The sequence below is a fragment of the Ipomoea nil genome, unplaced genomic scaffold (assembly GCF_001879475.1).
Source record: "Ipomoea nil cultivar Tokyo-kokei standard unplaced genomic scaffold, Asagao_1.1 scaffold2704, whole genome shotgun sequence".
Classification (NCBI taxonomy): Eukaryota; Viridiplantae; Streptophyta; class Magnoliopsida; order Solanales; family Convolvulaceae; genus Ipomoea; species Ipomoea nil.
This window is the reverse complement of record NW_017619132.1, coordinates 3056569-3073829: the sequence shown is the minus strand read 5'-3', so window position 1 is coordinate 3073829 and position 17261 is coordinate 3056569. Positions and strand designations below refer to the sequence as shown.

At 37.8% G+C, this 17261-nt stretch overlaps 1 protein-coding gene across 1 annotated transcript; it reads right to left on the bottom strand.

The window, feature by feature from the left end:
- Nucleotides 1-5013: 5013 nt before the first annotated feature.
- On the bottom strand, nt 5014-7175 carry LOC109155681 (mitogen-activated protein kinase kinase 4-like). The gene is made up of 2 exons (XM_019303301.1): nt 6824-7175; nt 5014-5549 (listed from the first exon to the last, which is right to left on the bottom strand). The coding sequence occupies exons 1-2, from the start codon at nt 7173-7175 to the stop codon at nt 5014-5016; spliced, it is 888 nt and encodes a 295-aa protein (XP_019158846.1).
- Nucleotides 7176-17261: the final 10086 nt, after the last annotated feature.

The following is a 17261-nucleotide window of genomic DNA, read 5'->3' as shown; positions in this document are numbered from 1 at the left end:
CCCAATAGCCCTTCATGTCTATACGTTACAACATAGCAACATTTCACTGTTGCTTTCTTTCCTGTTTCATTTCAAATCAACTCTAATGATGAAGTCAGCTGACCTGCTTCAAAAAAAAAAAAAAAAGAATAAGTCAGCTGACCTAGAATTGTCAAAATGGGCCAACGAGGTTTGGCTGCTATAGCCCATTCCTTGGCAGGCTTGGGACGCAAATTATGCTGTGCAACCGAATGCACCTTGCAAGGTGCAACCGAATGCACCTTGCAAGGTGCATACGATTGCAAAACGGCGCTGTTTTGGTTAAAAAAAACGCGCGTCTCACTTAAAGAAGAAATCAGGTTCGATTCTCGACAATAACATTTTTATATATCCAGAAATTCATAACTATATAACCACAATTTCATAACTATATATCCACAATTTCATAACTATATATCCACAGTGAATGAATGAAGTAAAAATCCACAATGAATGAATGAATGAAGTAAAAATCCACAATGAATGAACTAAATATCCACAATATATGATTGAACTAAATATCCACAATGAATGAACTATATAACCACAATTTCATAACTATATAACCACAATTTCATAACTATATATCCACAATTTCATAACTATATATCCACAGTGAATGAATGAAGTAAAAATCCACAATGAATGAATGAATGAAGTAAAAATCCACAATGAATACAATGAATGAATGAATGAAGTAAAAATCCACAATGAATGAACTAAATATCCACAATGAATGAACTATATAACCACAATTTCATAACTATATATCCACAAATTTATAACTATATATCCACAATTTCATAACTATATATCCACAATAATGTTATTGCTGAGAATCGAACCTGAATTTTTTTTTTTTTTTAAAGTGGGACGCGCGTTTTTGTCAAAACGACGTCGTTTTGAACCGTATGCACCATGCGCATGGTACATTCGGTTGCACAGCATAACTATTGGGCTTGGGATTAGCTGGCCCGGCCTGGCCTATTGCAATCGTTATGCTATGGACTCGTGTTCTGCATGTATTGTGGACACAATAACGGTGTTATTAGTAGTACCGTTATCTTTTATTATTATTATTATTTTTTTTAATTTCAGATCGCTTTGTTATAGGAGCATATGTTTATAATTTCATTACTATATGTTCATAATTGTAAGTTCATAATGTCAGAACTCTGTGTTAATAATTTCATAACTGTACATTCATAATGCCACAAACGAATAACGCCGTTAACGTTAAGACAAAATTATTTTAAAAAAATAAACTGAAATGCCGCGTTTTCCCTAAAAACGACGTCGTTTTGGCATTATGGACACGAGTCCACAGCATAATTTCCGAGCCTATTGTGCCAACTCTTTTTTTTTTTTCTTTTTAAATGTGTATGGTAAGTTTCGATCTCATAGTCTCTTAAAAAAGTATTATACAAGTACTTATAATACTTGAAACTCGCAAACTAGAAAAATTCTAAATCTATTGCAACTGCATACCCATTGCCTAAATCTCTCAGTGCCTCCCTAGAGACACCACTGTCGCCGGTGATGTGGAGCATCAGATCAGATGCCATGTCGAAGTTTGGACTTTTGAATTTTTAAAAGTTTTTATTATTTATGTATAAACAAAATAATATTTATTATTAATTAAAATATGAATTCAAATAAGTCAAACTCGAGATTAAAATCGAGCTTGAACTCGAGCTCAAATCAAGCCCGAGTTCGAGCGGCTCAAAAAATTGTCGAGCCGAGCTCGAACATCATATTTTGAGCTCGAATCGAACTATGCTTATCGAGCTCGGGCTCGAGCGAACCCATGCTCGAGCTCAACTCGGCTCGTTTACACTCCTAATCTATCCTAACATTCAATAACCATTATGCATAATAATATATTTTTATTAAACTATTTACCATATAGGTTGGCCTCAAAAATTCAAACCCCCTACCTATATAGGGTGTTGGGCGGGTCAACCCTGTTTTGACGGCTCTAACAAAGGAGACTGGGTTAGGTTGGCCCAAGCTCAAATACATGACTCTGGTTCAACACTGCATTAATTTATTAAGACTCACACAACTTAAAGATTGAGGAAAAATCACACAACTAAAGAATTGAGGGTAGTGTAACAAAGATATGATAATGAGTGTACAAGTGTAAATGTTGTCCTCAATGAATTGGGTTATGACATGTAATATGTAATAACAAGTAACTAGTCATTTGCCTTGAAAAATTAACAAGAACCTTAGCAATCATAAATTAAATAGGACACACACATATAATAAACAAGAGATAATTACGAAATAAAAGAAATATTACTCAAGTTAATAAGCAAAATCTACTAGATGCAAGCAAACTTATAGAATTAGACGAAAACTCATAACCAAAGAATTGAGGTGAAGTACGTCAGAATTATAATCTAAAAATCACTTCCATGATCACCTAAACAAGAATTAGGAATATAAATTGTCCCACTCTGATCTCACTGATCATATATATATATATATATATATATATATATATATATATATATATATATATATATATATATATATGTATATTGTGGAAAAGAGCTCAAAGGAGCTGGAGTGTGTTCTTGTTCCGGTGGACTACCGCCGACTGCCGAGATGACAGCTGCAAAGCTCCGATCTTCAATTCACGTTTTGATACCATTTGAGAGTGACAGTAATAGCGAAATTAAGTAAGATTATGACAAAGCTAAGCATTCATGATAATGAGGGAGATGAGTCCAATCCAGTGCGTTCAGATGGACAAAACAAAATGAATGAATTGCAGGAAAGTGAAAAGTAAACAACACGTACACTGGACGAGTACCTATACGTACTACAAAATAAAATATATTAATTAAGTACTGACTACTGAGAAAGACAGCATAGAAATGAAGTTCACGTGTGAGATGTTTTGCTGTTCTGCCCACGACAAAACGGGAGAAACCATGGAACCTGTGTTCTGCTCCGGGGACATGGCATGCATGGGAACAGTACTACACACTTGATCTGCAACAAGTGTTTGTGTGTATGCTGAAGTTAGTGTCTGCGAATTTTTTGTGTTGTTGTTGTTGTTGTTATGAGGTACTAAGCAAGCTGTGTAAAGAGATGCATTCTAATATTTAGGTTTGACTTGTTTCTTTGATAGACAATTGCTGCTAGTATAAGGAAAGATGGAAAATGCAGAGGACGAAGGCCATGTTGGAGGTGGAAACCAAGAGAAACATGAAGATGAGGTATAATGCCATGCCACTTTTTCATTTAGTTGTTCTACCAACTGTTTAATGATAATATTAAGTTATAAAGACTGTTTGCGAATTTGTGATGATTCAGGAAACTGTTGCCCGCGTTGAGGAATTCAAGAAATCTATTGAGGCAAAAATGACTCTCCGTCAGAGCAATTTTAACCCATAAAGGCCAGGTTGCTTTAAGTATTGCATACTGTTGCATGCAGTTATTCTCTCACTCTTCATTTTAAGAAATCGGAACATACTAAAGTAACTGGATTCAAATTGAGCACTTATGTAAAACAGTAAAAGCACACAATAAGTGACTCTATTGCAATTTGAGATCTTACGTAAAAGCACATAATATTTATTCCTTGCTCGTCTTGCTGTAAAACGTTATTGAATACATCATTTATAAATGCTAGTTTAAATATGACTTCATAATTTAAGATTAACAATATAGGCGCTGCCAAGAAGTATTTCTTGCTCATCGTTTAGGCACTGGCTTTCTTTTCTTTGCCAAATCGTGTAATATATGCCAATATGGACATAGGTCAAAACTAACAGGGGATTTGATGAACTCCAAATTACCATCTTTTGAAATATTGTAATCTGCTGGACAATTTGTTGTTTTCTTTTAGCAGTTGAATAAGAAAAATACTTAAATTTTCATGTTGATGTTGTTCATCATTTTCTGACTTTATTTTTATTGTTAAACCAAAAGTAGGAATCTCCATATGTTGAGTCACTGGTTCCAATAATAACAAAAGGAAGTGATCCCATTCCTGCTTAGGGAGAAATGTATCTTAGCTAATTGAGAAGTAGGTGATTATTTTATAACATGGTTGTGTTTTTTGCATGACTTTTAATCTAGTGATTCTTCATTTCAGAATCAGGATTCCTCAGGACAGTGGATTCCAGCATTAAGCGTAACACTGCAGCCATTAAAAACTTGAGCAAATTAATGAAGAGCAGCGAGAAGGGTTGATGGATGAGCTGCGAAGTGTCAACTTAAGTAAATTTGTCAGTGAAGCAGTGATTGCTATTTGTGATGCTAAGCTTTGAACAGTAGACATTCAAGCTACTGTTCAGGTAGATTTTGGCTTGAGGTCAAAACTAACAGGGAATTTGATGAACTCCAAATTATAATCTTTTGTAATATTTTAATCTGCTGGACAATTTGTTGGTTTCTTTTAACAGTTGAATAAGAAAAACAGTTAAATTCTCATGTTGATGTTGTTCATCATTTTCTGACTTTATTTTTGTTGTTAAACCAATTAGGAATCTCCATATGTTGATTCACTGGTTCCAATAATAACAAATGGAAGTTAGGCAGAAATGTATCTTAGCTAATTGAGAAATAGGTGATTATTTTATAACATAGTGTGTTTTTTGCATGACTTCTAATCTAGTGATTCTTCATTTCAGACTCAGGGTTCCTCAGGACACTGGATTCCAGCATTAAGTGTAACACTGCAGTCATTAAAAAACTTTAAGTAAATTTGTCAGTGAAGCAGTGACTGCTATTTGTGATGCTAAGCTTCGAACAGTAGACATTCAAGCTACTGTTCAGGTAGATTTTGGCTTGAGCTCTAATTTACTTACAAAATTACCTTCAAATCGTCTCTTGTTTAACTGTTTTCTTGTACCGTTATTTGTGATATCAGATTCTACCATTCTTATAAGTAGTTTATAAGTAGTACGTGTATTTGAAGTATGAAGAAAGTACAAGTGAAGGTAGCAACTAATTAAGCTAGATAAGATAAATACATGATTATATTTGAGATGAGAGGGTGGTTGGGTTGGTTTGGTACTGCAAAATGAAGGGGTGGCCCAACAGATTCCCCGCGGTGAACCTATTCTGAGGATGTATCTCCAAGCAACAAGCAATGAAATCTCTCAACTCTGGTGAAGTCGTGTCGGGCATCAACATCACTGGTGGCATGGACTCCCACCCGGAAATGGCGGTCTTGACAGCTGCCAAATTTGCTTTAAATTTTAAGCAATCACCTAATGGATACTTCCCCACGTATAACTCCCAGATGCTCAACCCAAGGCTCCATATATCCCCTGCATATGCATGCACTTTGGGCAGTCCCTGTTTCAAGAAGAGGCCCTGGATCCTCTCAGGGCTCATGTATTCCGGCGTTCCGGGGGAGAGTTGGCAGCATGTTTCCATGTTGAGGAGGATTTGGGAAGTTCCGAAATCAGCTATCTTTACCCGGCCTTGAGAGTTGAGGAGGAGATTGGCAGGCTTGATATCAAGATGAACAATTCCGCGAGTGTGGAGGTAGGCTCTGTTTGGCAACGCTAAGCTAGGAGCTTATAGCTTATTTTAAGCTACTAACAAGCTATAAGCTCTGTTTGGTAATGTTTCCAAAATAAGCTCCTAGCTTAAAATAAGAGCTTATTTTGAAACGCTACTTTAGGTAGCTTTTCAAAATAAGCTACTAGCTTCCTAACTTTTTTTCCATCTTTACCCTTATTATTTTAAAGTAATGACATATTTTAACCTTATGAATTAAAACCCTTTCTCTTCCCCTATCCCAACTTTCACGTCAATCCCTTCCTTAGTCTTGTTTCTTGCTAAACAATTATGTTGAATTAAAACCCCTCCTCCTCCTCCCCCTCCCCCTCCTCCTTCTTATTCTTCTTCTCCTCCTCCTCCTCATCATCATCATCATTATTATTATTATTCTTATTCTTATTCTTCTTATTGTTATTATTGCTGTTGTTGTTATTATTATTATTCCTCATCATTATTATTATTATTATTATTATTCTTATTCTTATTCTTATTCTTATTCTTCTTATTGTTATTATTGTTGTTGTTGTTATTATTATTATTATTATTATTATTATTATTATTGAGAGATCGTTTGAAGTATTGAATAAGAGATGGAAGATACTTGCTAAAATGCCGCAGTTTAATGAGGAGCCCAAATTGATGTTATTATGACCACATTTGCACTACATAATTATATTCAGAAGAATTCACAAGATGACATGATGTTTAATGTGCTTGAGCAGCATCCAGATTACATACCGTCCGATGAACTTCAAGATTCAAGTAGTAATATCTCCATCAACGAAAATTTAAGTCACACCTCTATGGAGATGAAGGAGATTCGCAACAATATTGCTACTTCATTATGCGATGCTAGATCATGATCATGCTAATAGTTTTATTTTAAAAAGTGTTTACTTTTTTTGGAAGACGAAATGTTAATTTTAATATGTAAACAAACTAATTTAAATTTTATGAAGATGTCCTTTTTAGTCTTTTTACATTTATCAGCTTATCAAAAAGCTAAATTTACCAAACATTTTCAATCATAACAGCTAGCTTAACAGCTCTTCAATTTTCAGCTCCGAGCTTATAGCTTTTCAGCTTTAAGCTCATTTTCAGCTATCAGCTCCTAGCTTATAGCTTTTCAGCTAGGTTTGCCAAACAGAGCCGTAGTTAAGAGCTGAAAGAATCTGTTTGGCCACGGCAGAGAGATAGGGTTCGTTTGAGAAGTGTTTTAGTTCAAGAGAGCCGAGGTCCATATACTCGAGGAGCAGTTGGGTACGGGTATGGGTACCTCCATTATCAACCTCCTCCTCGTCATCATCATCTATCCTGTTGTAGCCAAAGAATTTGATGATGTTGGGGTGGTCAAGGTTTGAGAGTAGGTGGATCTCGCGGCTGAAATGTTGGCAGACCACGTCATCTCCTATCATGTCAGTGGACTGCAACTTCAAAGCATAGTTGTTGCCACTCGGCGGGTGGAAGGCCTTGTACACTTCGCAAATGCCCCCAGTGCCAATGAAGTCGTGGTAGGCCCACTCCACTTCCGAGATGTTGATAGGATGATTAGGAGGAGGAAGAGTCGCCGCCGCCGCCACAGATTCCTCGTCTGAGGTTACCGCTGTTGGGATTAATGAAGAATCCATAGAAATTCCTGTCTGAACCAATTACCTATTTACCTGTGAGAGAGTACGTGTTCGTGTTTGTGTCTTTGAAAAAAGATAAGTACGTGTTCGGTGTTCGTGTTTGTTTGTGTTTGTGTTGTTGAAAAAAGATAAGAATTAGAGAGAGGATCGGAAGAGAGAGGGGCCATATATATATATAGAATTCTTCTCCCGCTCATATTGATAATTCTATTAGAAGTAGGAAAGCTTATCCAAATCAGAAACAACATGGAATCCAGGTTTTAGAACCCCCAAATTGGGTGTTCCCATGATCTCTTCATCATCAATCCCCTAATCTCTTTACCTTACCAATTCAAGCAAAGCAGCTGAAAAAGAGACCGAGCAACGACTTACCGGTTGGATATGGGGTTGGGGACGGACGGAACTGCATGGTCACTGGCTTCGAACTCCGGCGAGGGTTAGGGTGCAATTTCATTGTAGCAGACGAGGATGACGACGACGACGACGGTGACAGTGAGGCTTTCATGTAAGAAGAAGAAGAAGAGAGAAGGAGGATTATGGAGATGAAGAAGAGGGCGAGGAAGAAGAAGACAGAACGACGAGGATTCAATGTTTCCATGCAATTATGCAAATAAGGAAGAAGAATGAGACTCCCCCTCTTTTCGCGACAGAGCCTCCATCACCGATCAGCGAAAAAGACTAAGAGGACGAAGAAGGCCGGTATTGTTGGAAAATATGGTACTCGCTATGGTGCTAGTCTCCATAAATAGATTAAAAAGATGGAGGTCAGCCAACATAGCAAGTACTTCTGCAAGTTTTGTGGGAAGTATGCAGTGAAGAGAAATGTCGTAGGAATATGGGGCTGCAAGGATTGTGGCAAGGTCAAAGCGGGCGGGGCATATACCTTGAACACTGCTAGTGCCGTGACAGTGAGAAGCATAATCAGAAAGCAAACTGAGAGTTAAGCCATCACAAGTTTCTGTCTGGATTTTGAGATTAGACTAATCACTTATGTAGTCATTTTTTCATTTTGCTTGCATTTTTGGGGTTATTTTCAAACAACTATGACAAATCTTCTGCTTCAATGGATTTTAAACAATTATGATAAAAATAATAAATAAATAAAGGAAGAAGAATGACAAGAATAAAACCAGCCCCACAAAAACACAAAGGAAGACAATATCCATGAACCTGCACTTAAGACAACCAATCTAATCTGCTGCGTGCGGTGTCTTTGGATTTTGTGCTGGCTGGAGGGCGGTTTTCGAGAGAGAGACGTGGGTTTTGTGCTCCGGCCTTCTGCTCGCCGGCTTAGACGGCAAGAATGCTGCCTAGCTCATTAGCTTCCCGTCGCTAGATCGGCTGCTTAGCTCGCCAGCTTAGATGATTAGAGACTCAGAGTGCCGAGGATGACAATAAAATAAGGAAAAAAGAATTATATATATCAAATGACATTTTTATCCCTGCTTTTGACGGTTTAGACGGCAGAAACTAACGGGAGGTGTCAGCCGATCAATTTTCGTAACTCGGAAGATCACGAATGATAATTACGAAAGTTAGGGACTATAGGTGGTGAAACCACCAAACTCGATGGACCTTGGCTGGTATTTACTATAAAACCAATATATGCTTATTGACCAAAAGAAAAATAAATAAAAAAAATTAACTGGATTATTAATGGAAAGTTTTGCAATTGATTTATAAAAATATGCTGCCAAACACAAAGACATCATATTCCAAATGTATATAGTGTTGGTTTTAGGGTTTTTAGACCCAGGGAGGTCCAACACAACCGTGGTTGGTGGATTCAACTTTCAAACAAACTATGGGACTTGCAAGGAAAACTAGCTATCTTGCTGAGCCAACCTCTTGCTCGTGCCGACCGTCTGCTCGCGCCGGCCTCCTGGACTCGTTTATAGCTACCTCTGGACTTTCTTTTCCCTTCATTGCCTCATTGGGGCCAATCTTTTATGGGTCCAATCTTCATCCCTTCCTATCTTCTTTCTTCTTCGGACCCTAGACCCATTGAGTCCGTACCCCATCAACTAGTCCTTCACTTTTCGGTACCGGGCCCTTCTTGTCCGAGTACTGGAAAGTACCAATCTCCCTATTGGTAAACAAGATCATGATATAGGTTTCTAGTCAATTAGTACCAAGATATGTTAATGATATTGCTGTAGGGTCAAGCTCTGTGGAATGGCATGTTTGCTAGTTGCCTAACTAAACTAAAAATGGACAATAAGAAATGGTATGAAAGATATCAATACATCTAACAAAGGAAGCATTCATGACATCTTAGGTAAATATGGCATAGTGCAAAGTCAAATCGCATAATTTTTACACTAAAACTTTACATGCACCCTTAATATAATGTGGCAAAAACATGAACCCAATGAAGTTAGCTTTTTTTGCCATGCCACTGCTTCAAATGCATGCCCTGGGTAAACTGTAAGATGGTCCAAGAATATATTCATGATGCAACAGTTTGCATTCATTCACATGAGAAGAGATCCTAATGCTGATGACTTGATGATTTACATGGATGCATCCCCATCCAGCTACTGGCAGGTCATAGGTGGTGGAGCTCCATTTGCAGCAGGGGAAATGTGATTGAAATCCTTCCTTTTTCCAAGTGGATTCTTTGAATGTGTAACTTATGTTAAGGAAAACCATGGACGTCCATGTAAAAACATCTGCATAAAGGACATGTATAATTGACATAAAGCTACATCTTCAACCACTGGTGACAAGCCTTATCTACATTCTACAGCATGCATTTTGAGATGCATACCTATAATGTATCCATTCCCCTTTTCAAGTGTCAGTGGCGTAGTGCAATTGCGTAAATTCATATTTTCTAATTTTGAATTAACGACTCCCTACACCTTCACGTGCATGTTTCTCGGAGGAAGTTTGAGATTGGCGGAAGGTGACGGAAACACAGGCGAGGAGTTCCGACTAGCGAATCGGCGACAGGAGTGGTGTTCGTAAGTCCGGTGGTTACACCTCCATTGTTCAGACCCCATCTCAGTGCACGTTCCGCCTCCATGTGTTTTGCAGCGACCGGCCGTATCAGTAGGCATATTTGCGATGAGCGACACGGTGACTCCGGCAATGTCAGGTTAGCATTTCTGTGTCCGCATCTTCCTTTCCGGTCGGTTTATGTACCATGTTTTTAGTCTTTTACGCAGCAATACACGCATCCACCATGGGCTCCCCGTTAGCTAGTTAGAAGACAATGCACTATTAGCGAAGAGGTGGTTGCATTGCTAGGTTCGCCTTGTAGACAAACACATAGCTTAAGGGTGTTTAATGCGTACTATATTCCGCTAATTTCCCCTGGTTTTTTTTCCTGACAAGATATCCCCTGCACTTTTGGATGGTACTGGATTTTGCAGTACATAATTTACTGCATACGCGACTGCCACCACCCCCAATTCGTGCTCCGTTGGCTTTGAAATTTAATCAGTTTAGCCTACGCTTGTAGTACATGTTATCTGCAGCAACTTTGGATCCTCTGTAGTTGTTGGCAGTGAGCTGAAATCTGTACCATCCACAGATTCGTATATATGTTTTGGTTACTAGTGCAATTTAGGAATTGATTACTAGATAATATATCCATGGGTGTTCATTATAATAGATGGACTGTTGATGTTGATGTGTGGAATATACACATGTTAGCAGAACTAGTATTGTAGGATCCTAACCAAGCTACAGGTGGTGCAGGATTAACTAGTGTTATTCAAAGAATGCCTACCAGAGTGTTATATTGGATTAGAATATATTTATTTTGCTTATTCCGTCTTGAATGCTACTGGTTGATAGGAAAAAAAAATTAGGTGCCACCAAACTTCTTTAAATCCATTCCATTTGCATTTAATGAGTGCATTTTGCATTATAGAAATTGTATTAATTAAACCAATCTTAAAGCTTTACTTTGTTCAAATGCACAAATTACAGACGGCGGCTTACCAAAAAAAAAAATTAAAATTCAAATGATTATATATATTCAAAAACTTGTGAAAGATGAGAGAAAAGGATGGAGTGCCCTAAAAGCTTGGATCTAGCTAGTGGTGCACTTAAGTAGTTTGGGGTGCACTAGGAATGCACAGTAGGAGTGTTAAGGTGCGTCGTTGGTAATTGAACAGACTCCACTAGCTAGCTAGATTGTTGTGTGTTTTCCTTGTTATAGTTAAAATTTTAAATTCATTAAAGGGAGATGGTCAACGATTTGGTCGAATCTGTGAAGCAGGCTTTAAATTGGATTAGATTATATTTATTTTGCTTCAAGTTGTAGTGTTTTTAGTTTGGATACTCACCATGCATGTCAGTTCTTGATTATATTGGATTAGATTATAGTCCCACCACCATCTTGAATGACATATTAACTTTGCACTGATATTATTATAAGTTGGTTGTTGGTGATAGACCCTGGTAGGTTTTCTTTACTGTTTTTTTCACCTGATTCGTAATATGTTTATGTTTTCGTCCACAGGTGCCCATGCGAGCGAGGTGGGTAGTGAATACGTGTCACATGGTGTATGTGAATTACTAGCAGAGCAAACCACATATTGGTGTCCGGATGTGGGCAGTGAAATCATCGTTTTAGCACATTGGACGGAGGCATCGACTTTTACACAAACTGTGCACAGGTCTGCGGGTTTGATGTGCGACTCTACACCATGAAACGGGACCATGACGGGGAGACCGTGATGCGTTATATTAGCAAGCACATTTGTGCACACGGTGTGGTGGTAAGAGGAAGCAACGAAGAAGACGGATATCTAATAGGGTTATGTGCAGAGCGCGAATATGTTTTAGGAAGGTGAGCAGTGAGGAGTTTGAGATAACTGTGTTTGTTGAGGGACACAGTCATCGGGTGAGCAGTGAGGAGTTTGAGATAACTGTGTTTGTTGAGGGACACAATCATAGTATGTGTTCCGACGCATCGAAGTTATTCATGAGAGTTAACCGGAAGTTGGATGTGGCACAACAGGCGTTTGCAGCAAACTGTGTTAGAGCGAATGTTGGTTCCTCCAAAGGTTTCAAGCTATACAGGGAGGTCACCGGGTCATACGCAAATGTTGGCGCAACAGATACCGAGTTTTCAAACGGGACCTCCAGGTATATGTTGATGGCAAAGATGGTGAAATGATTATAGAGAAGTTTAAAACGAAGGGTGCTGTTTGCGAGAACTTTTTTTTCGATTACTACCTGGATGAAGAAAACCGAGTTGCATGACTTTTCTGGGCTGATCCCATTGGTCGTCGCAATTTTTCGTTATTTGGCGACATGGTCTCATTCGATGCTACTTACGGTACAAACAAGTATGAGCGCTACTTACCAGTGCATGCTTAGAACACTGCGGTGCATGTCGACAGCTTATTTGTGTCGGGCTTTATGTTTGTGTGGTAATTAAAATGATAGTTTTTGAATTCTGATAATGAGTGTGACTCATTGGCATAGCTGAATAGTTGCACACCAATTTTTACTTAATTACATCAATACAACTTGTGGTTTCATATATAACCATCGTTTTTTTTTCTTGTGGATTGTACAGACGTGCTGATTTTGCAAATTGCCGATTTTGTCCACCATAACGCTCGTAGTTGCCCGTATAAGTGAGTGGTGTGGTGGTATTGTCGCAATAATACCCCTCTCCCCTTATCTTTTCTTACTGGACATTGACACCTGAGTACCGTTTTATTTATTATGTTTATTATAATTTTTGAACACTTTCTCCCTGAACTCCTTGGCCATCACCAATGTTTTTTTTTTCGAATTTGAAACGCATGACGTTTGTAATTCCTGAATGGATCCACATTTCACACCGTTTGTGGTGACACATACATATCGTTTTGTTTAGTATCTTTTTTGTAATTTTTTTCCACTTCTCCCCTCCCCCATGGGCATCATCAACGCAGTGCTTTTTTAATTCCCCAGCATGGGTAGTGACCCCGTGGGTTACTGTTGGGAAAAAGCATTGTGGCTATTTTTTCAGATTTTAAACCTGTATTTTCCCAACATTTGTGGCTATTTTTTTGGTGGGGTTAACTGTACGGCTACGCTGGTCTAACCAACCGTGTACTAGGTTTTTAACTCCTGCTAGAGTATTTAAAAACAATTATTCCATCAATTACATATTGAAATTTCCCACCGGAATACGATGGTAAAAGAAGTTACTGAACGACCCTCCACAAAATAGAATGTGTTGCACCACTGTTGTGCTCATGCTAGAGGCTTTATATACACACACAAAAAAAATAACATTAACAAGTTTTAAACAGTCCCGTTCTGCATTTCCTAGCGTGCTACCGACATGGACGTCCCTATCCATGAAGCAATCGTGCAGACCTGATAGTCATACTCCCCCACGCGTGTGACAATACTACGCATATGGATGTTTATTTCACTGAGCAGGATGTTGTGCAAGTAACGCTTGCGCAGGTTCAGAAACAATGCAGCGTTCCTTGTCTGTAATCCACAGACCTTGTGCATTATTGCGAAAATATACTGCCACGACGCACAATTACGTCAGCGAAATTGTGTGTATTACAGAAACATTTTATGAAAGGATCATTACGCCTATATGATAGCAGTCCTAGCACCATGATTTGGTATGGAGGTTGTGCAACAAGGCAGAAATGCACCGAAAACTTACCATGTCCACCGTGGCTAATCCCACGCGGCATGCAGCGTGGACCTCCGTATCAAGTCGACGTGAGAACCACGAAAGCCTTTCATTCCTGCTGGCAGTAACATTCACCACCGCCCCAATCTGCACGCACACACCATTATAATCCCCAGACACAAGGTGTAAGATTTAGGTTCCAGGAATGTTCGAAAAATTCAGAATACATAAACTCGAATTAATTTGCACGCATCCGCCCGCGTGGCTGATGCACGGGGCGATGCATCCAGATAAAATTTAATCCATTTTCATTAAGCATTTAGGCCTATTTCCTATCATTTGAACTCACATAATGTGTTGTGCGTAATAAAATTATAATTTCATCTAAACTATACATACAAAACGTAATCAAAATGAGAGTCGCAGCCAAGCAAGGTGTAAGATTTAGGTTCTAGGAATGTTAGTACAATCTAGAACCCCTAGTATGCTCATATTAAATTTATCACAATTCCACCTACACTATAAATAAAAAAGGTTATGGAAAATGAGAGTTGCAACAAAGCATGGAGTCAGAAGAATGTAAGCACAATAATTTGAATGCTTTACCACCCTCAAAAACTAAGATTAATTTGCACTGCACCGCCCAAGGCATGCTACAAATTTTTAGAATACAGGAGAACTGCTCATGCTATTCACAAAGAGAAATGGTAGTTGGAATTAAAATCAAAATGATTATATATTCAAAAACTTGTGAATTCTCATAAAACTTGTGAATTCTCATAAAACTTCTACTGTGCTACCGTGAAGAAAAGATCTAAGCTTTCAGATTGGTTTAATTAATACAATTTCCTCCTGCAAAATGCACCCATTAAATGCAGATGGAATGGATTTAATTGCACAGGAAGTTATGTGGCTTGCTATCATTACAACATTAGCTCTATTGCAGTAAAAAAAAAAAAAAAAAAAAAAAACAAAAAACAAAAAAAACAGCATTATTAATCCAATTTTCTGCCGTTAACACTGCGACCTAATCCCTTAATTGCAATGCACCTGGTTTTGTGTTGTTAACAAAGCGGCCTAAGCTTAGTTCTTGTGTAGTGTTAGTTTGAACATGTGCACTGAAGATACAAGTGAGCACCACACCACGTTACAATATAGACATCACAATTTTCCACACAAAAATTACTACATACCAACTATCTTTCTATCTATATGGAGAAAACTAAGCGTAAAGAAAAGAATATTAGATTTACCAATTCGTGTGTAGAAAAGAATACATATATGTGTATAGACCACAACACATTCAAAGATAAAACAAATTCTAGTGCACCCCAGACTACTTAAGTGCACCATTAGCCATGTTGAGTGCACCAATAGAGTGCTTAGCTAACCACTATTATATAAAAATGGGTATTCTAGTGCACTCCTCAATAACCCAAACAGTCACGTTCACTAGTATTCTGTCACATAACTCATTAATGCACTATAGTATAAAAGAAATGCTTCCAATTCTGGAGTTGTGCATGAGGAAAAATTCTGATATTGGCAGCACCAAACACCCACACACATATTTGTTTCTCACATGCCAGATGGCCCATGAACAAACCTCTCTACAGATAAAAGTAAAAAACATAGTCGGGGTACAATTTGTTTTATAGTCTTTGTAAACTCCATAAACCTACTGATCCTACCCCATTAATTATACCCCCTGAAGTGACGCAATAAAGAGTGGTTTGAAACAGGGAGGTAGCAATGCAACTATCCAGGCATTGTCCTACTGCTATATTAGTTGGAGTGCAAGAAACATAAAGCTGCAAACTCAGCTTGCAACTATCCAGGCATTCATCTACTTACCATGAATCTTAAGCTCATTACCCTCACCCCAGACCACTGGCAGTGCAACAAAAAACCAGCAGTGCAAAGAGTATACAGGGAAAGGAAATGAAAATACAAGCATATATGTGCAGTGTTCACCCCGGGGGAGATGGTCAAAGTGCAATGAGTGAAAACAGAGGATAAAGCAACAGTAAAACATGTATGACTCTACCGGCGAAAGAGATTCTCAAGCGTTGAACTAAAATGAACTGCACTGGTTTAGCAACCCATAATAAATGGACAATATACCAAAACTTTTAGCTACTTTTTAATTTTCCAGCCCGCATTCAAATCCATAAGGATCCTTATATTAATAATAAGCGAGCAATCATTCAAGATATATAGAAAAAGCCAAATATAATATGCCGCAGTAGGAAGCATACCCCCTACTGATCCTAAAATTTTAATGAATCTAAAATTTTAACTATAAAAAGGAAAACACACAACAATCTAGCTAGCTAGTGGAGTCTGTTCAATTACCAACGACGCACCTTAAAACTCCTACTGTGCATTCCTGGTGTGCCCAAATATAAAGACAGGTGAATGCCACTAATTTAGGGCACTCCATCCTTTTCACCCATCTTTCACATGTTTTTGAATATATAATCATTTTACTTTTATTTTTTTTTTTTGGTAAGCCGCCGTCTGTAATTTGTGCATTTGAAAAGATCTAAGCTTTTAGATTGGTTTAATTAATACAATTTCCTCAAGCAAAAAAAAAAAAAAAAAAAACAGCATTATTAATCCAATTTTCTGCCGTTAACACTGCGGCCTAATTCCTGGTTTTGTGTTGTTAACAAAGCGGCCTAAGCTTAGTTCTTGTGTAGTGTTAGTTTGAACATGTGCACTGAAGATACAAGTCAAGACCTAATTTTGTTTTTTCCCCTATCAACCAGTAGCATTCGAACCCGAACAAGCAAAATAAATATAACCTAATCCAATATAATCAAGAATTCCTCATTCAAAATAAATATAATCTACTGTTAGTTTCCTTATACAAAATGCACCCATTAAGTGCATCCCCAGCCTGCACCTATGGTATTTGTTCGTTTTCACTGTGCTTTCATATGACCACATGCAATGAAGATACAAGACAAGACCTAATTTTGTTTTTTGGAATAAGCAAAATAAATATAATCTAATCCAATATAACACTAATCTGGAAGGCATTCTTTGAATAACACTTGTTACGCCATTCATACAAAATGTCAGAGTTGGTAATGTATCTAGAAATACTGACAACAAACCTTAAACAGATATTATACACATGTATCAAGCAAAATTAGTCCTACTGGAAGTTCAGTATTAATGTAAACAGGAGAGTTGATGCGGCACAGACATTTTTGAAATTTTTTGTTAGATACTAAGCTTAGATAATAGTGAATTACATTAGCATTAGGCCAGAAAGTTAACACCTAAATCAGTAAACATAGTATCATTATTAACTGTTATATGCTAATATAAATCCGCTAAAAGCATGATTAAATTGCACACCCAATTCCACTAACAGAATGTGAGCATGATTAAATTGCATACCCAATTAAACTAAACACCAAAATCTTCCAACGATAAGTTTTTTCATCTTAGAAAAGGTCTCATAC